The sequence below is a fragment of the Molothrus ater genome, chromosome Z (assembly GCF_012460135.2).
Source record: "Molothrus ater isolate BHLD 08-10-18 breed brown headed cowbird chromosome Z, BPBGC_Mater_1.1, whole genome shotgun sequence".
Classification (NCBI taxonomy): domain Eukaryota; kingdom Metazoa; phylum Chordata; class Aves; order Passeriformes; family Icteridae; genus Molothrus; species Molothrus ater.
In genome coordinates, this window is record NC_050511.2 from 31,849,939 (window position 1) to 31,870,460 (window position 20,522).

Genomic DNA, 20,522 nt, shown 5'->3' on the forward strand with positions numbered 1-20,522 from the left:
GAAAATAACTGATCTGTTACCAATTATTTGCCAAAGCAAAAATGTTGGAAATTATAGTTATTGCAGGGTCCTCTCTCCTGTGTACTTGGAAGGAGTGCAGGAAAGCATACATGGCAGGATTAGAACAGATGTTTTCTTCTCTATATACTTACATTATTATGAAAATATTATTTTTCACTTCAGTGAGCTAGATCAATCTTTAAGACCCCTGTTGAGAAGTTGTGTATCACTTATAGTGGTGGATCTTCATTTTCAGCTTTTGAATGATTGTGGAAAGTGTTGACTAGCTAATGAAAATAGAAGAGCAGATGAAGTGTATGAGAGCAGATGAAATTACCTGGGATTCCTTTCCTGCTCAGCACAGTATACTGTGTCTGTGGTAACAGATCTTTTTTGGAAGAAAGATTTTGCTCTATTTCCTGGGCAGATATAGGATACACTGTACTGAGTCTTCTTCCTTAGCTGAATAAAGTTGTTATTGGGGTGAGAAAATATCAGGAAGAAGAATGGTGCTGGAAGACAGAGAACTTGAAGTTCATGAAATAACTTGGAGTACATGAAATAAAGGACAGTATGTGAAATTTAGCGAAAGAGGGGCTTTAGAAGACATGAAGTGGGTGGCACACAGTGAGGTTGTGGGGCGAGAGAGGTAGTAGAATGTGTTGAAAAAGACAGTTTGCATCTCTTAGTTTAGGATTACGGGAGTCTGTACATAAAAGTGTTTGTGTACAGACTTGCTCATATAAGCAGTACAGAAAAAAAGAAAATACTAAAAAGGGAAAAAAAGAAACTGGTTTCCCTACAAAACAAGGGAAACCTTTGTGGCCCTTTTGTGGCCCAAGTGTTCCTATATTCATGCTTACAGAGATGTTTTTAGTTTCAAACAGAGTTGAAACTTGTGCTGTATTATAAACAACTTAGAGCTCTTTGTTAAAAAAAAAGCTCAAAAGAGGCACATTTAGGTAAACCAGAGTCACATTAAAAAGTGAAAACTTTTTTCTCAAAGAAAAAGATATAATTTTTATGATAAAAATTTGTGAAAAACATTATGATAGTAATCTAAAATTATTCTTCAGGAAGACTGCAGTCTTCACAGCTGTGAAACTGAGTAAGTATATTTCAAGATGCTCTACAGTTCTAAAATAACATCAGCTAATTAAAGTGTAATCTCATCCTGCCTGGTTGTTTTTGCTGTGAGCATTTTTGCTCTGTCAGTAAATACATGACACTAAACTGATACAGAGTTCTTTTCCTTTCTGTGAAATGGAGAAGGCCTGGACGATTGATTTGACATTTTATTCCCTTTTTATCGTTTTGCTTTAAAAAAGCTTCTATGTTTGCAAACCAGCCTTTTTTTGAGGAATGGTTGTTGGACCAGTAGTTTTGCAGAACACAAGCTACTTTGTACCATCTGAACTTTTCTTGTATGTAACCTTTTGTTCTTACAGGGCATATGGACTATAGTTCTTTTTTTTTTTTTTTTCCAATCTTGATTTGGTTTTCTTAGTTTTTAATTTGGTGTAGTGGTTTTTTTATTTTTGCTCTGGTTGGTTGCCATGAGTGGTCCAGAAGATATGGAAAAATTAATGTTATGAAAGTTTTCTTGAAGTAGTGTTCAAACACTTGCAGTGTTTGTTCTTGAACCATTTATTCACTTGTCCCAAGACCTAATATTCCAAAGTTTGTCTTTGTATTGATGTTAGACCAGAAGAATTAATCATCCTTGGTGAAATGTGGGGCTTTTTAGTTTGGTTTTTTGAGTAATGCTTATTAAGCCATTGCAGTTTTTGGTCTAGAAAAAAACTATCCTGTCTTGTCAACATGCCTGCCATAACGTGGCTTCCTGTAATCAGTCAGGGAGCTGTTAGTATGGATGTGTACTGGGAACCAATAGATGTTAATAACATATTAGCTAATTAGCAGCATTTTTAATGTAATTTAAACATCTGTTTAGGTATTTTCCAAATCATTAGAATTCCACAAGTTTTACTACAAGATCTATTTTTAAATTTTTGGATTAGTAAATTTGGTTAAAAACATGAACTTCTGTAAGTAGTAGTTTTTCAGTTAAATCTCTAAGAATCTCTTAAAGATATTTTTCTGAATTAGATTATTTGGACCAAAGTAACAATAATGGTTAGGTGTTGAATTGTATTGTGCATTCAGTAATGTTTTGTTTCTTGTGAGAATCTTTTCTCTAGATATATGAAGATATTTCTTTGAGCATTGAAGGGATTTGAGTCTAGGAAATTTTTGATCCGCAAAAGTTACATCTTTGAAAAATGTTATCATCAAAAAAGAAAAATAAGAGTTTTCTTAGAGAGTATATTTCTTTGTTTGGAGTTACCGTATAGGAAATACCTATATTTTTGTACTTAAGACTATGAAATACAGTTTTACAGATGTGGTACCATTTGCCTTAAGAATTTCAATAGTAGCGCTTACAGAGAAGTAAATTGAGTTACTAAAGTGCAAGATGAACCTTAAGAAGCCTTCCCTTTTTGCTCTGAACTGGACAATTATGTTCAGTGTTTCCTTTTCAGGAGGGAAATTTGCCCTATCCTAGGGATTTTTCTGGGATAAAACAGAATTTATGCCTGAGGCATCTGTTCTGTGTGTTAATTGAACATGAGAATAAATGTTGTGTAATATTCAGACAGTACTTTTCACTGTTTGCAATCATGTGTTGATTCAGGCAGTTACTTCTAGCAGCTTCTGCTAGCTGAGTTTTTTGAAAGCAGATTGTGTTCTGTGATTTCAGAGAATGCAAACCTTTCCATGAAAATTAAGACAGTTAAAACACAGGTAAAACAGTTGGTGGTTTTGTTAAGAGATGTTGAAGAAACATGAACAACCTATCCTCACAATTTTGTTAGTCCAGATACCAAAATTTCCAGACCTCTATTAAGATAAGTAGCGAAGGTCAAGCTTTTTCTGAGGTGGACATCAATCTACCCAGTTCCCTTGAGGTAATTAGATGGGGTGGGCAGGTACTGCCTCATCTGTTTCCTGTCCCCTTTTTATTCTTTGAAGCATACAAGTGTCGGTAATATTGGTGAAAATCAGGGATTGCTTTCACCGGACACCTTCTGAGAGAATACAACAGCCTTTGATCTACTTACCTTTGAAGGGTCTGGTCTTCGGACTTCAGACAATGTCAGGAGCTTGGCTTTTTTTTATAACTTAGTTTGGCATCCAAACATATTTTCTCTTTTTCTGGGGGACTTGCATGAGTTTGTCTTTAAGCCTTAGCCAAATGAAGGTCTTAGAGACTTTCATTTGTTGTGCTAGAACACTTGTATGTGTCTTTAGCTGGACTTGATGTAGGTAAATAACGCAAAAATTGGAAGCTATAAAATGCTGTAAGAATTTGTTTTCTCAGAAAAAAATGTAGTTATAATAACTGAAACCAAGCAAATGGGCTTTTGGGCTTTTCTGGGTGGCATAATTTTTTATTTTCTTAGAAAAATATAGTTGTAATAACCAAAACCAAACTAATAGACTTTTCTGGGTTGCATAATTTATTAATTAGCTCTGAACCCAGTAGCACTATGTAAATTGGAAGCAACATGGGATTTGGATCTCTGTGTGAATTTACTTTTCTTGAAGAGCAAGAACATGACATGGAATAATTTGGAACTGCTTTTGCTGTGTTTCTGAAAGCTGTGAGAGTAGAAGCTACTTTGGGGGACTGAAAGCAGATTTTGAAGAATAAGAAGTAAACATATGCAGCTACAGCAAAAAATCAGCCAGGCTGATGCAGAAGGACATAGGTGTTTGGTGGACTGCTGAAGCAGTCCTTCAACTAAAAAGATACATTAATCTTTAACAAATAAATTAAAGTCAGAAAGTGACTATATTGATTCAAAAGCTTAAAAAATGCAAGAACTTTGAGCCCTTTGCACTGCTTTCAGTTCTTGGGAGACAGGACTGCTAGGAGAAAAAGAGATGATGTTTCTACTGGATGTTTCTACTGTTGAGAGCTACATCAAAGAATAGTTCACGTTGAAAGGAATTGCAGGATCTATAATCCAACCTGCTGCTCAAACTATATATAAGCTATGAGATCAGGTTCTTCAGTTAGGTCTTGAAAATGTGGAGAATGGAGATGGCACAATCTCTCTGGGAACCTTTTCCATACAGTTGGAAAACCTATCTCCTTGTTTGAACCTCTTTGGATTCAGTACTTGTCTTGTAGACAAACACTGCTGTGAAGTGATTGTCTGCATTTCCTTGCTAACCTCCTTTTAGATACTGGGAAGCCTGTTGTACACTGTCGAGTTATCTCTTCTCCAGCTTGAACATACCAAGTTTCCTCAGTTCTTATGTGTATTTCTGCTGCTGACCATGGTGGTGACCATTCCCTTAGCCCACCCCAACTTTTTTCCTATGTTGTAAGGGGTGCATGTAGTTAAAAGTGATCATTATCCGAGATATGTTATAATGACTGCCAAATACAAGGTGATTAATCACTTCCCTTGATCTGGCTATGCTGCTATTAACACAGCCCAGGATGCTGTTAGCTATCTCTGCTCCTGTGCTGTGCTGCTGATTAGTGGCTGTGTGTCATGGTTACCAGGTTCTTGTTAGCATACCTTCTATCCAGCCAATTATGAGCTACATGACTTTAGGGTGGCCTTCTTTCCTAAGTTCTGGTCTTTGCACACGTCATTGTTGAAGGTCAGAAGGTTAATTCTGGCCTGTTCTTTCTCCATGACTAGAGAATGGCAGCACTTCAGTTGAGTGTATCAATTGTATTGTGTCATGATCTACCCACACCCAGTTCACTGTTCACTGCAGGTATTGTGAGACTGCACTCTTGGCTTACTCCAGGTGGTGGCTGAAGCTGTTAAACAGGTCTTAGACAGACCTCTACAGTATTACAGCCATTCCAGCTACTACCATCTGGGCTTGTTCCCAATCACCTTTGTTTCTTTCATGAGCCCAGAAAATTGTTCTAGAAGGAATTGCTTTGTAACTTTCCAGGGCTGAAATGAAGCTCAGTGGTTTATAGTTCCTTGGCTTCTCCTTTTTACTTTTGCCAAATATAAGTGTGACATTTGCCTTTCTTCATTTGCCAGGGACCTCCTCCAATTTTTGTGAACTTTCATGATGATAATGAGCAATGTCACTCTGAGATTAGCCAGCTTTATCAAAATCTTTGATTGTAGGTGAGCTGACCTCTACAATTCTATGGGTTGAGTTCTCACAGGTTATCTCAGACGCAATCCTCACCTATTGCTACCAATTGTTCTCCTTTTAGTGTCCTTTTACTGACAATAGAGGCTTGGGAATAGACCATGTCAGGGAAGATGGAGGACAAAATGGCAGGGAGTATGCTGACTTTCTCTCTCTGCTGTTGGTAAAATAGCTGCTTTGTGTAGAAGTCTGTTCATGTTTTCTTTCCTACCATAGCCGTGGTAAAATCCCTTCTCAGCTTTGTCATCTTTTGTGAATGTTAATTCTAGGTGCCTTTTCTGAGGCACCTTCTTTCCACCCCTATGTACTTAGGCAATCCTTCAAAATTTTTCCTTGGCTTCCTCTCCCTGGCTCTGTCTCCTTTTTGCTGTTGTTTGGCCTTGTAATTTTATCATGACACACCTTTTTATCATGCCTTTTTATCAATTTCTATACATTTGTTTTCTTGAATACCAGAAGGACTGATGTAGTTCAAGAACTGGTTGAAATTTTGAATTGTCTGCTATTGAAATCATGAAATTCTGAGTAGAATTGTCATGGTTTAAGAATGTATTCCCCAATTTAGTGTTCCTACAGAAACACTCCAAACCATGTGCTGCTTGATCATTCCCCCCTCTTCTTCTGTGACAGGGTGGAGAGGAGAATTGGACTCACAAAAAGTAAAGATCATAGGCTGAGATAAGGACACTTTACTGGACACAACAATGAAATAAGACAATGAACTGTAACAGCAACAATACTAATGACAGAGTGCATAAGGAAAAAAAGTGATTGATCACCTGTGATTGCACACTGTGGAAACACCCAACCATACCTAGTCCCTCTGCCACACTACCCACAAGGGAGCCCTTCTCCTGTGCTCAGAAAATGACATGAGGTGGTATAGAATGGCCTCCAGGTCCTAGCCATGCCCGCTCTTGGCTACTGCAAAAATTAACCCTGTTCTGGCTAGAACCAGGGTAAGAATATAGTCATGTATTTGGAAACTTGAGGAGCAAGCTTTGTACTTTAAACCAGTGCTGATAATGCAAGATGTGATATCTTTCTGAGGAGAACTAATGTGTTAATTAAAACATGATGACTTCTGTTTATTACATGTAATCTGGAGACCCTATTCAAATGATCAAATTAGTTTATGACTGGAAGTCTAACAGAAGCCTTGGTGATGGAAAAGAACGTAAACATAACTGAGAAGTTTTTCTTACAAGGAATATATAAGTTTCTTCACTTAAAAAAAATAAGGCAACAGCTTCATAAGTCATTTGATGTGCTAACATGATATGATACTCAGATTGTCTTTTAAAAATATGTAGAATACTTGACATAAGTATTTTTGATTAAAATGTTCTAATATTGAAACTTTCCAGATTAGAAAAAGAGTGTTTCTCCTCAAACAATCAAATGAAAGAAGTGATTGAGGAGAAGAAGAAGGTAATTATGGACCTCTCTGCAAGACTAGGGAATGCTGAAAAAAGCTGCAGTGAATTACAGAGCGAACTTGCAATGGTAAGACAAAAAGCCTATGGCACTTGTTGTTTTAGTTTTTAAACATGCTGTGAACATAATCTGCATTTGCTGTGCTGAGCTGTGGAATAAATCTGACTTAGTGTTACTCTGATTTTTTATTTATATTACTTTGTTTTGTGAAACAAGAGTAAATATAGATAAGATACTGGAGAAACTAATTCGAAAATGCATTTTAAGTGATACACTAAGTATTTAATTGAGGAATTATTTATAGAATACAGTTATTTGAAACAAGCCTTTGCATTCCTAATGAAGAAGGCAATTTGTAAATATGGATTGTAATTTTTGGTGAAGAATGTTCTATCTTCCTATCCAAGCTTTTTTTCCTCAGGCTTGATTAGTTACCATTGTAGACATAATTATTTCACATAACATTTTTAATGCAAGCATTTGACTGCAAAAATTATTTGAAAATGTCTTCTTTGAAGGTAACAAACTTTTTAGTTGATTGGGGTTTTTTTTTTGTTTGGTGTGCATTTGTCCTATTGGATGTATTTTACAGGATTATTTTCTGAAATATGTTTCCTTTTATATCACCAGTTGGTGCCTTCCCACTGTCTCTATGTACCCCAACTTTGAATACCAATTTTGCCATCTTCTTTAATAGCAGGAGGGTCAAAACAAAAAGCTTAGGTTACCTTCATTAATGACATAGATGAAGGGATGGAAGTGCACCCTCAGCACATTTGCTGATGACACCAAGCTGAGTGGTGCAGTTGGCACAGCTGAAGGACAGGATGCCATCCAGAAAGACCTGGACAAGCTGGAGAAGTGGGCCCATGAAAATCTTCTGTTATTTACCAAGAGCAAGTGCAAGGTGCTACATCTGGGTCAGGGCAGCCCCTTATGTCAAAGCAGGCTGGGGGATGAACAGATCAGAGGAGCCCTGCCCAGAAGGGCTTTGGGGGTGCACATGGGTGAGAGGCTGGATGTGACCCTGCTGGAAGAAAGAAAGCCAAATACATCCTGGGCTGCATCCAAAGCAGTGTGGTAAGCAGGGCAGAGGAGGGATTCTGCCCCTCTGCTCTGCTCTGGTGAGACCCCACCTGCTCTGAGGTCCTCAGCACAGGACAGAGATGGACCTGTTGGAGAGAGTCCAGAGGAGGCCACCAAGTTATCAGAGGGATGGAGCTGCTCTGCTATGAGGCAGCCAGGAGAAGAGAAGGCTTTGGGGTGGCCTAATTGTGACCTTCCACTACCTGAATAGAGACTTTCCAGAATGGCGTGTAGTAAGACAACAAGGGGAATGGCTCCAAACTGAAAGAAGGATTTAATCAGATATTAGGAAAAAAAAATTTTATTGTGAGAGCTGTGAGGCACTTAAACATAACAAAAACTTATGAAACATAACAAAGAAACTCATAACAGAGAAGTTGTGAATGTCCTATTCTTGGAAGAGTTCAAGGCTGGGTTGGAGGGAGCTTTGAGCAACCTGGTCTAGCATTAGAACTAGATGAACTTTAAACTAAAAACCTTATCTCTCATCATTGTAGAGTAGCATTTACAGTATTTCTATACTTAACCATTTTTTTTCTATTGTAAATTTCTGCTCCTGCTTCCTCTTGGACCTATGAGTGTAGGAAATTACCATGATCTCTTTCCTGCTACAAGTAGGCATTGTGCTATTCAGTATATAAGAGCAGAGATCTGCATCAGAGAGTTTTCAGATTTGTTGGTGTCTACTCTTCAGCTGACGGAATTACTCCATACATTGTCTTAGTGTTATCTACTTTCCAGGTAGATTGGTAATTAATAAATTGAAGAAAAATAAAACTAAATAAACGTTTTTTCCTTTGGGAGGACACAGCTTCTTCAATGCAAGCATTTAAGTATTAAAAGACATTTGCTGCCTTAGTAAACCTGAAAAAATAATTTTATCAGGCACAAAAAGAATACAAAGAAAAATTCCATAGTAAAATGTATGTTATATCTGACAAGAATTCACGACAAAATTCTATTCATGCTTCAGGTTTTTTGGTAATTACAACAGTATTAAATGGTGTACTCAAAATGAGCATTGTGTAACTGAAAGTAAAAGCAAGTAGATTGCTCCACTTGAAAGAACTGTCTTATTCATATAGAAGGTTGTTTTAATTGCTTTACTGGAATGATTTCAAGCCACAAGACTGTCTTGAAGAGGTAATAAAAATACTCATTTTCTGAAGAGTTGTATTAGTGGTCCCCTGTGGGATTAGATTTTTATCACCTTGGATGGCCTTGTATTTTTCCTGAAGACTTTCGTATTTGATTGGGAAGCAGGAGAGCCTGTGTGTGGTCTTGTTTACTCAGTATAGGCAGCTTTTTTGTTATTTTTCTTCCCAAAATAAAAAACAGGAGGCTATCGTAGAAGCTAGGTATAAATAACACTCAGTATACTGTTATTAGGCTTCCCTTTACTTATACTAAAATTGTGTGAAATTGTCAGTGTGTTCTTTTCCCTTTATTTCCACATCCTGCTTTCTTGATCTGTTAATTACTTCCTTTTATTTTGTACTATTATTGACATCCTGAATACATCTTTTCCACTTCAATCTGGTAATCTTAAATTGGTTTCTCACGGTACTGTTAACATACAAATTAATGTGTTCATTTGAAAAATATTTGTAAGATACACAAAGTACATGATTTTGAAACTTTATATGAAAATGTTGTTTTTTTCCTTAATGGATCAGTTGAATGTACAGTAAAGTAGTTACTCTGCTTGTAATTTTAAATACCAGCATGTTGCAGAAGTTTGCCAGAAACTTGCATGGGTCAAATGTAATAGGATCTGTTACTATCAAACAAAATTTCTAATGAATGCTCTGCATGAGAAAGCTCTCAATATTTGCATTATGTGTACTTGAGGAAATTGATCTCAAGCTCATAATTATCTAGCTAGGGTTTCTAGAAATTTTTAGATTCAAGAACAGGAATTTAGAATAGCCATTGTGATTTAACAATTCATTTAAATTGAAACAGCCCCAGCTGTATTCCTGCCTCATGGAAAGAACAAGAGGTATCTTTAGGAGTTTTAAGTTACTCAGGATATTTACATTTCTAGTACCTAGTAGTGGATGGTTTTAGCATGGGACAAGCAGGAGAAGTTAAACCTTTATTTTATGAGAAATGCAAATTGAAATTTGGGAAACTTGTCAGTTCCTCAGAATGCATATTAGGAAAGTGAAATAATTAAAATATTGTGTCTTAGTATCAATTCCTTTAATTTGTAAGGTGTATTTATTTCCACTCCTTTTAACAGATTCTATCAGAAATAGCATAATTTGTATGTAAGTTGTGTAATAGATGGCACACAGCTTGTGGTTTTCCCCATGGCATGTAAATCTTGCTTTTACAGCCACACCTGAAGTGATGTTTGCATCTCAGCTGCCCATAAACGCCTTGTAGGTTATCATACACTGAATGTCAGCATAGAAATATTTGAGAATCTAGTTCCAGGATGTACACATTAAGCATTGTTCTTTAGCAGAAGTTGCCTAGGCATTAACTAAACAGACCATGAAGGACCCTGAGGATTATGATTCTGTTCTACAACTTCTGTGGAATAGAAACTGGTACACAGTGGCAAACATGAAAATGTCATCTAGGCACAGTTAGATGTGGACAGTTTATTTCAGTTTAAAATAATATCCCAGTCATGATACACAATCTTTAATTTTGTGCATTAATTGTTAAGGGTTGTTTTATGTTGATTGTTTTTTTCTTGCCTTAACACAGGTGGAGAATTTTTCTTCCCAGCTGTTACTTCTATTATTGTCCTAATGTAAGAAGACTAGTTAGTCTGAAGCATATGCTTAAATGATCTTCTGCAAACAAACCACTTTTTAAATTTATTTTGAAGGTGCAGAGGTCACTCAAGCTGTGATGTCCTGGTGTTGGAAGACAGGCATCAAAAATTTAGTTGCAGTTCTCAAAAAATTTTCTCTGACTTGGTCAAAAAAATAAATCTCAAGACCCAAGGAGATACTTCATAACATTCTCTCCCAGCAAAAGTTGTTACAAATCTCTTTTTTTGGGAGGGACAAGAAGGATTTCAATAAAACTTGAGCATTTTGATTAATTTGTAAGACTGAGATACGAAATTTCTTGAGAGATTGTATTTAACTTATACGTAGCCAGACTCTTCTAGAGATTTTTGAATATTCTAGATATAAGAAAGTAAAAGTATTCAATAGTTTGAGAACTTGAGCAAAAATAAATAAAAGCCTAAGGAGAGAGTTTGTCAGTGATGGTTTCATTTTGTTTTTTATAATACAAGTTATGCCTGTTTGCTGAAAAATTTGTGCCATTTTCTGCTTTACAGAGCGTCACTTGAGTAAAATCTGTGTTTTGTGAACTGTGGAGCAGTCTTTTGTATTTCTGTAAATGCTTTGATTTGCTGCCCCCAAGGTCATGCCTGGTAAACATTCTGATACTTTTGTAAAGAATTTACATAAGCACTTTTCAAGGCATATCTGAACATGCTGTTCCTTGGTGGCTATGTGGATAGTTCTGGATTTGGCTCTTACTCTGCCATCACTGGTTGGAATTTGTACTACAGACTGAGTGGGTTAATTAGTCCATGTGAATGAGACCCTCCCTTGTGACTGCAGACAAAGTAGAGAAAATTTCTCAGGAGTTAAGGCAGTTCATTGTACATCTGGACCCTAACTCCCTGCTTACTACTGCAGTAGTTTTGTTAAGGCAAGGCCTCAAAGTCCTGCCCACATGAAAAATAAAGATATTGACCTTGAGATACAGATTCACACTTGCAGCATCAGGTTCTGTGGGCTGTCCTGGAACTGTGTATAGAGTTCACATTTATTTTAGTTAACCATGGCTTTTGCAAAATGCTGCAAAAACAATGGGACAACATTTCTGTATGGGAACAGGAACAAAAATCAAATATTGATGGTTAAGGAAAATATGTCTACAATCAAGCTAGTAGGAACTTGTCCAGATAAATAAAAATACCTTTCTGGAAGATTAACACAAGTCTGACAGTGAATGGAAGAATTTTATAAGCAGTCAGTTTTCAGAATAGTTCAAGTTATCCTTACAGGTAAGGATAGAAAGTATTTGGAAAAAAGATTTTTTCCTCATTGGAGTTTACAGTATTTTAAATGAAAAATGCTTAGCTTCTCTTTAATTTCTTTAAAAGTTTAATTTTGTTTTGAAATTGGTGATTAAATTATTATGTTGCCAAGCACATTTTCTACTAAAAGGTTTTTGTCCTCAAGAGTTGTTTTATGATAATAGGAACCTTTTTTAAGGATATGAAATTTGTTTCAAGGAAGCATTTTATATGGTAAAATTCAGCATATGTTCTGGGTTCAGGAAGTATGATTTTTCTTCCATGTTATTAGGTTTTTAGCCTTCAGTTTGGAATATATTGGGAAAAAGGGAATTGTCGTTAGGGGCTATCGGAAATACTAGTATATGTTGAGAATTTTAAATTCTCAAGTGTTCATGGAAATTTCACTCATCTTAGGGACCTGGAATTCCCAAAGGCAGGTTCTTTGAGTGAAGACTGAGGTGAAAAAAAGCAATGAGAAGGCCCTTTCTCTCTCCTAGTCACCAGATCACTGCCTCATTAGCAATGGACCACATTTTGCCTAGTCCTTCTTTTGGAGGTGGTGTACTTAAGAAATCTTTTACTGTTGCTCTTCATATCCCACGTCAGATTCAACTATAGGTGGATTTTGGCATCCCTAAAGATATCCCTCTAAGCTTTAGTGATGTATCTGTATTTTTCCAAGTTTAGTATGTCTGAACAATCTTCTTTATGCTTCCTATTAATACTTGGTCAGGAGTCCCCTGGCGTCCCCTGCATTTGATACAGACCTCACCTTTGATTTTCAAGGTTGTTTTCAAGGATCACTGTCTAGGTCAAGAATGGTCCATTCTGGTGTAGAGGAAGTCAACAAAGTCAGCAGAAGACTTACAAATTTTAATTGAGTTTATAACTATTCTTCCACCTGTTTACTAATGTGTTTTGTGAAGCTAACTCTCCTTATGTAAAGGCTTTAGCAGTTTTCTTGTCAACTGATTTCCCTTTTGAAATAACCTAGGAAACAATTACACCTGTACTTCTCCAGTAGTTCTACAGGAATGGCAAAATATGTTGATTGATGGAGTTGTTGAGAAGGATTGTAATCACATCTCCTGGAACAGCTGAATCTGTCAGCTGCAATTGATTGTGTTTGACTCTATACTTGTACGCTCCATTTTCCTTTTCAAAGTAAAGCATTATGCATACTCCCTGTGTTTGTTCAGACTGAAGAAAACTAAGGAGATAATAGCTACTGCTGTAAACTATCAAGTGGGTACTTGTGGAGAAGATGGAGGTACACTCTCCTTAGATCTGTCCATTAGAAGTAGAAGAGAAAACAGGAAAGTTATAATTATCTGTAAGGGGAAAACAAAAAACTTCACAATGCAGATTGTGAGATATTGGAACAGGTTGCCTGGAGGGTTTGTTGAAATGTCATCTTTGAAGAGACTCAAAACTTGACAGAAGAAGGTTCAGAGCTGCCTAACCTGACTTCGACCATACTGTGCTGTGAGTGGGGAGTAGGACCAGATGACCTCCACAGGTTCTGTCAGCTTAAATTCAAGATTTTATGACTGTATATGTTGTTATTAGATACCTGTCAGTGAGACATAAGAAATCAGATCAATAATAGATCGTTTTGGACTGTGCCTGGATTTTTAGCAGTGTAATTTACGGCAGTTTTTTCCTTAAATTTCTGATAATGGGGACAGTGATTGAAAATAGACGTTAGAAAGGAAAGATACTAAATATTTTGCAGTTCAGGTGTAGAGAGACTGGCTAGTGTAAGTAATTTTCTTTTGATCTTTATTGCTGTTGAAAAAGGGACTAAAATCGACTTGAGAAGTATAGATGCAGTTAGCAAATAAAGCATAGAGAAGTGGTGAAGGTTGAATAGACTGGAACACACTGACTAAATTATGGTAAATTAACTAAACAAAATGGAAAAATTGGATGAGAAGATTGAAAAAAATTCTCACATTTTACTTTTCCATAGAAAATGTTTTTCTGGGAAGATTTAGTCTCACCTTTTTTGTACTGGAGTATTTTATGTAAAAACAACATTTATTTTATTGTGATGTTTTCATATTATTTTATTTCCTTATTTTTAGTTTTTGAGATCTCTGAGATGATGTCAGTACACAAGAGTGAAATACTTTATTGTGCTTGCATCCCATAAAATATTTTTACCGGATCTCAACTTTACAAGTTCTATTTATATAGATAATTTTATGGCGAAGAAATTAAGCTTTGGTTATTTTTCAATATATAGAAGTGATTTGGAAATTCTTTATGAAGTGTAGTACAAACTTTCACACAAGGAAAAGCGTGTAAATGCTACAGGGGACCTAACACTGAAATACACATATGAATAATATATTAGTTGATATACAGTACATATAATTAAAATTGAAAGAGTAAAGCAAATTTATAAAATATTTAAACTGAATAGTAAGGAACACTGCAGAGAATTAAATGCATTTCTTGTTTTTTTAGTCCTGACAGTTATATGCTACCAGTATGTAGCAGTTTTCCTGGGGAGGATGTTTCCCACACATAAGAAATTGCCTGGGTTCTTTGACATGCAATGAAGCATAACTAAAGCAACAGTCTCTAGATATGATAGAAAACAGTAGAATTTTGCTCAGTAAAAAAGGTTAACTTTCCATTACCAAGTAGAAATGGAAATTACACAAATATGTGTTACAATTTAGAATTTAGAAATAAACTGAGCAGTTAGAAGTCATGAGACATCTTTGACCATAACCTTTGTCATAAGAAAATTGTGAAGTTATTTAAATATAATTTCCTCTTGAGCAGGGATGGAGGGATGGTTGGTTTTCTTTTTTTTTTCCTTTTTTTTTTTTTTTTCTTCTTTTAGGTTTTCTAAATTGCTGAATTTTTGTCAGTCAGTCAGCAGCTAAAATCAGACATTTCCTTGAGAAGTCAAAACTCCATATACTCAAAAAGACCTTGGTCTTGTCTGGAGTTATGGACACATGTCTTTAAAAACTGCAAGTTATCAGATATAAATTGAAGGAATGATTTGGTACAGTCTTTCTGTTGTAGTGATATAAAAAATCTGCTGTAGAACTTTTCTGACCTCAAAAAATTTGGTGTCTAGATTTGAACAATAGACTGCATTTAGTGAACAGCTTTCTTTAAGAAGATTTGGTGATAGGGACTAAGAACTCTGTAGTTTTATGTTCCATGCACAAGGATGAGGTTTTGGTATTGAAGAAATCCCTGTCTAGTATGGAACATATTAACAATTGAAGTAGGCAGGGTTTGCAATGAGAATAGGTGTGGGATTTGACTGAGTGCCAAATCATGGATTTCTAGCCTTTCTGCCAGTAGTTGGGTGTCTTTCTGGATGCCCTTGTAGGATGTAACAATAGATTTCACTGCTTGCATAGATGGGGAGAATTTAGTGTCCATTAAGATGCTTTTAAAGCAGAGGATTATGAAGACTAAGTTTTTGTACAACCATCTTTTGTTTTGCTTTTGAAATCCTTTAGTTTTATGTTGTGTGTTACAAGGTTCTTATTTGTTATGTCATGCTAGGTGTCTTGGCTTGAGAAAAGACATAAAAAGAAATACAGTAGAAATTTAAATTTAAAAAGGAAATTTAAAAATTCTGTTTACTTATTTTTATGTGTTTTTCCCCACCCCCTCTTGTCTTGTCTGTTCCTCCTGTCAAATAAAGGCCAAGAAACACCAGGTCTTTCTAACAGAGACGTATGAAAACAACATGAGAGAGCTGGAGTTACTTTTGGACAGCTTTGCTATGTCAGGCCAGCGGACAGCAGGTTAGTTGAAGGTATAAAATGACAGATGCATCTGTCAATGTTCCAAAGTCACTACATTGTGGGAATTCTGCAGATGCCTCTTGCATTCCCTCTTCTCAACATGCTTTGATTTGATGACATGATAAGAGCAGTTCTCACAGCAGTCAAATGGCCTTGCTAGCTGAGAAAGGGTGACGGATTGTGGACCTGCTGTTGTCAGCCCAGAGCTTGATTTACAAATGCTGGGGTGTATATGATCGGTCAGAAAAGGGCTCACTTGCTGTGCTCTAAATCCAACTGAGAAAAAAGTCCTTACAGTATACCTGCAAAGGGAACAGATGTTTTGCCTGAACTGAGCCAAATTCTGAGGCAACCTTCAGCAACTTAAAGGTCATATATTCAAAAAGGTTGTGTAGGACACATGATGCAACACAATACTTTTTGCAGTTGATTGTGGACATGTACTATGTTGCATTCATTTAATCTGATACAGAACAAATATTTCCCTTTCTTCATTAAAAGTAATTGTAATTCAGTGGTTGTCACTCTGCTACCTTTATATATAAGTATTGTATCAGACTTAACAAAGTCTGCTGCCTGGTTAGAAATTTGAAATAGTGGCTAATATAAACAAGCTGAACTTTAATGTCAAGCTAGTGATTTTTTTAAAGCTGAAAATTGAACATTTTAAAAAAATTTCATTTAAAACTTAATTCCTGTTAGAGAAATTGCATACTAGACACAAAGTGCTTCCAATTTACAGTGAAAGTAAACAGGAAGAAAACAAGTAAAATGGAGCTTATAGAGCAAATGGGTTTGTTTTATGTATATCATTATATGTTCTGGCACTTTTTCGAAACAATAGACATAAATGGTTGCTAAAAACACTTTCAAATGAAGATACATTTTTTTGTATCTTCACAAAGGGCTTTTTTTAGGGCCTGGTGATACTGAATTTCAATAAAGAAACAACTTCTTGGGATTTCTCTTGTCTTTAAAAGGTGAGCTTGGATTCTGCCATGCATTGATTTCCTTGCATAGGCTATATGCTTCATTGTTTGGGACTGGTATCAGTTTTATTCTGTAATTATAAATGTGATTACCGTGATAATACCTCTAGGTTTACAGTTGAAAAGCTCTTTAAGATTGTTGGTTTTCTACAGTTTTGCAAAGTTCCACATGCTCAAAAGGACTTGAGTAAATCTGGGGGGAGTTACTTAAGTAAGTAAGTGCAATTTACAAAGCAGCAATTTTCTTTTGGATGGTAAGCCTTGCTAAGAACAGCTTTAATTTGTTTTGTATAATATTAGAAATTTAATAACAGTACCTTCAGTATTAATTTGCTTTGTCTGAGGTAAACTTTTAAACTAATTTAAATAGATCATTTTTCCAAGCTTTAGCATCTGTGAAGAGGCACTTGAGGCAGATAGTTGAATTTAGTTTTGCAGTGGGTCGCCTGAGTCCTTACAGTCAATTCCAGTTTTTTAATATTAGAATAGACATTGACTAAGACTTTTGTCCTACGTATTTGCTATGCTTTTAAGTTTGATACTTAATTTTTGATGCTTTGCATTATTATATTATCACTGTGGTGTACTTACAACATTTTGTATTTAATAGCATTTATTCAAATTTTTAAAAAATTGTTATTATATTTGAAATGGGAATACCTGTGTGCCAATAAAAGTAAAAATCTTAAATAAATCTTTGTAGTCTAATTACTAGATGAGGGGCTACATTAGCCACAGCTGATAGGGAAGTCTTTCTTGTTCTTGTGGTCAACATTGAACTCAAGGGGTTGAGAGATCTACTTAAAAATCTGTCAGTATTAAAGATCCAACACTAAAGATTCAGCCCCTTAATTCAAGTGCTGATCAGTCTATGATTATTAGGCTATACAGTAAAGAGAAGATAATACTATATTTTTATTGATAGTATTGATCATTGGCCCAGTTGATGTGGGCCGATGCCAGGCACCTATGAAAGCTGCTAACTTGTGCAGCTGGACAGAGGAGAGGAGAGGAAATTTAATGTAGGTTCATGGTTAGGACCAGGAGAGTTCACTCATCAAATACCATCACAGGCAAAACAGGCTTAACTTACAGATATGAACTTACTACAAGAAAATCAGAGCAGGATAAAGAGAAGTAAAACAAACCCTTTAAATACCACGTTTTAAAAACACCTTCCTCCCATCCCTCCCTCTACCTCCTTTGCCAGCCGTACCTCCTACCCAGCTGGCACAAGGAGACAGGGAATGGGTGTTATGTCTGTTCATCACCTGTGGCTTCTCCTGCTGCTCAGGGAGAGGGAGTCCTTCCCCTGCTGCACTGCAGGGTCCCTCCCACAGCAAACAGTTCACTGAGAGCTTCTCCAACGTGGCTCCATCTCATCAGCAACAGCTCCCTCCAAACTGCTGCAACATGTGTCCATCCCACAGGCAACAGTTCTCCCAAAAGTGCTGCAGCCTGGGTCACTCTTCGGTGGGGTGCAGTGCTCCAAGGACAGGCTGCTCCAGCCTGGCAGCAGGAGCCCTCTCTCCACAGGCCTCCCACAGGATCACAGCCTCCTCCAAGGTATCTGCCTGCTCCAGTGTGGGGCTCCTCCACGGGCTGTGGGTGGATCTCTGCGTCCCTGTGGCCCTGCATGGTCACAGCTGCTTCCCCATGGGCTGCACCACAGCCTGCAGAGGAATGTGGGCTCCGGTGCCTGGAGCACCTCCTCTCCCTTCTTCTCCACTTGCTGTCTGCAGAGTTGTTCTTCTCAGTTGTTCTCATTCCTGCTTCTCTGTAGTGACAATTACAGCAGCCAGCAGCATGTCTATCTTTGGAGCCACGAGGGATTGGCTCTGCTGGACATGGTGGAAGCTTCTAGCAGCTTCTCACAGAAGCCACCCCTGAAGACCCCCCACCATCAAAAACCAGCCCATGCAAACCCAATGCAGATTAAAACCTAAATAGTTTTAGAAAGCTTTTTTTTTTCCTTTATGCATGTCAAAATAACAAACAAAAATCCATGTTTTCTCCTTTTCCAGTGACCTTTATATATTTTCCAGAGTATTGTTATTCTCATTGGTTCATTTGCATGAATTCATTTTGTATCTTTTCAGTTTATCGCATTGTGCAGTTATTCAGCAATAGGGTATGTTCTTAAGAGGCTTTGTGTTCCAGAAAAAAGTAATTGTGGTCGTAGTAAAGGTGAAATGGGTGCAAAGTCCTAGGAGTGTTAGCTGCTTTGAGTTAGCATCACTTTTTTTGGTCAAAAATCTAAAACACAGCACCATATGAACTGTTCTGAAGAAAATTATCTCTTTTCCTACCCTTGGCCTAGTACAGCTAGCAGAAAGTCTGAAACAGAAGATTTAAGAGTTTATTCACTTGTATACTTCTGTAAGACTCAAAAGGAACTTGGCATTTTTCCCAAATTCTTCTCTCAAACTCTTGGGCAGTACTAGGCGCACACTTCAAGTACTGGGTTGGGTTTTTTATCTCATTGCTGACATCGTGCTTCTGCCACAACAGAGTGCATTTGGATTATGCTGCATGTCTCCTGCACAGTTGTATGAAGTCAGACAACATTTGGGCAGCATTAAAGCCACAGGTCCATTTTCAGCTGGTAGGCTGAATCAGTATTTCTATTGGCAGATTGAGCTGCCTAGAAATAGGGTTACAGCAAAGGGAAGGAATGACAGCATGAAAAGTTTACTAAAAATTCTAATTTTGGCAAACATGACATTAATAACATCAATGCAGGTTGGGACTTAAAATATGAAAATACTTTATTTAGACAGTTTGACAAAACCTATGGTATGGAAGATAACTCTTGGATTGACTTTATACATATTGTTTTGAACTGAATGAGAATTGTGCATTACCTCTTTGCTAGAGCTACAAGTATGAAAAAATAGTGTCTATTTTTTTTTGTGCAACAAGATCAACGCAGAATGTTCCTACAATGGGTAGTAGTGAGAGGTTGGTCTTGTAAATGAGAAGATTGGACTGGAGCTCTCTGCATAGCTATAGCTGTGGTTATGTGATAAAAATTATCGTAAGGTCACACTTTGCACTTTATTCAATGTGAAATCTCAAAAGAGGTCCAATTTTATTAATTCTTCTTAGGTTGGTTTTAAGCATAACACTGTTGTTTGGGGTATCTCTAGGATTCACAGGGCTTTGAAGTGTCATTAAGGAACTCTTGTTTTTTCCCTGACTCTACAGACTTTTAGAAACTGTGGTAAGTAGGTGGAGTCGCTGATAGGATAGAGGTCCATCACTGGGATGTGTGTGCTGTAGAGCCGATCTTGCTCCTGCTACTGAAAGCAATCTAGCAAATATGTGTTGCTTTGAATAGGTGCGACTTTGACTGTAACACCTAGTCCTGCCTGAACAGCACTTTATGCTTTCTGGTATTATCAAAAGTCAGAAGAGAAGAGGTTAACTAATTGAAAGAGTTTTGTAAACACCAGTTGGCAGTACATTCTGACTTGTGCACTTAAGTAAGTTTTCCACTGAGTTCTATTGGTATATTATGTGTAGCCTACAAGAGGAATTCAATTATTTTTATACGGTGCCGTAGTAGAATGTCATGCTTCTTAGATGACACAAATTATAGAATATTTTTTAAATGCCCTGCAAGTATGTAAGTGGACCTCCTCTGATAAAGTTTTATGGAGAGCCAAAGAAAAGTCTCAGGCTTTAGTACCTGATTTGACTTCATGAGCCACTCTGTGTAAATTGCTTAGTGACACTGGTGATAAGTACCTCTATCATTGTTTAGTTGTGCTCGGAGTTATGATGATTTAGCCTTCCTGGATATAAAATCCCACAGATATTTTCACTTTTGGAAAATAAGGCTGCTATTATAGTTGATAAAGATAGTTTTCCTAATAGAACATGTTAAAAATTGTTGAAATGTTGATGCTATAATTTGCCATACAGTAAGTGATAAATGTTTTTTTCTAAGAATATAAATAATGC

At 36.7% G+C, this 20,522-nt stretch overlaps 1 protein-coding gene across 1 annotated transcript in view; it reads left to right on the forward strand.

Annotated features, from left to right (window-relative positions):
- CCDC171 (coiled-coil domain containing 171) overlaps positions 1-20,522 on the forward strand; it is a 155,472-nt gene that overhangs the window by 32,874 nt on the left and 102,076 nt on the right. Inside the window, exons 10-11 of the mRNA XM_036402800.1 lie at positions 6,567-6,705; positions 15,465-15,567. Coding sequence (XP_036258693.1) covers positions 6,567-6,705; positions 15,465-15,567 — 242 coding nt within the window. The remainder of the gene's footprint in view (positions 1-6,566; positions 6,706-15,464; positions 15,568-20,522) is intronic.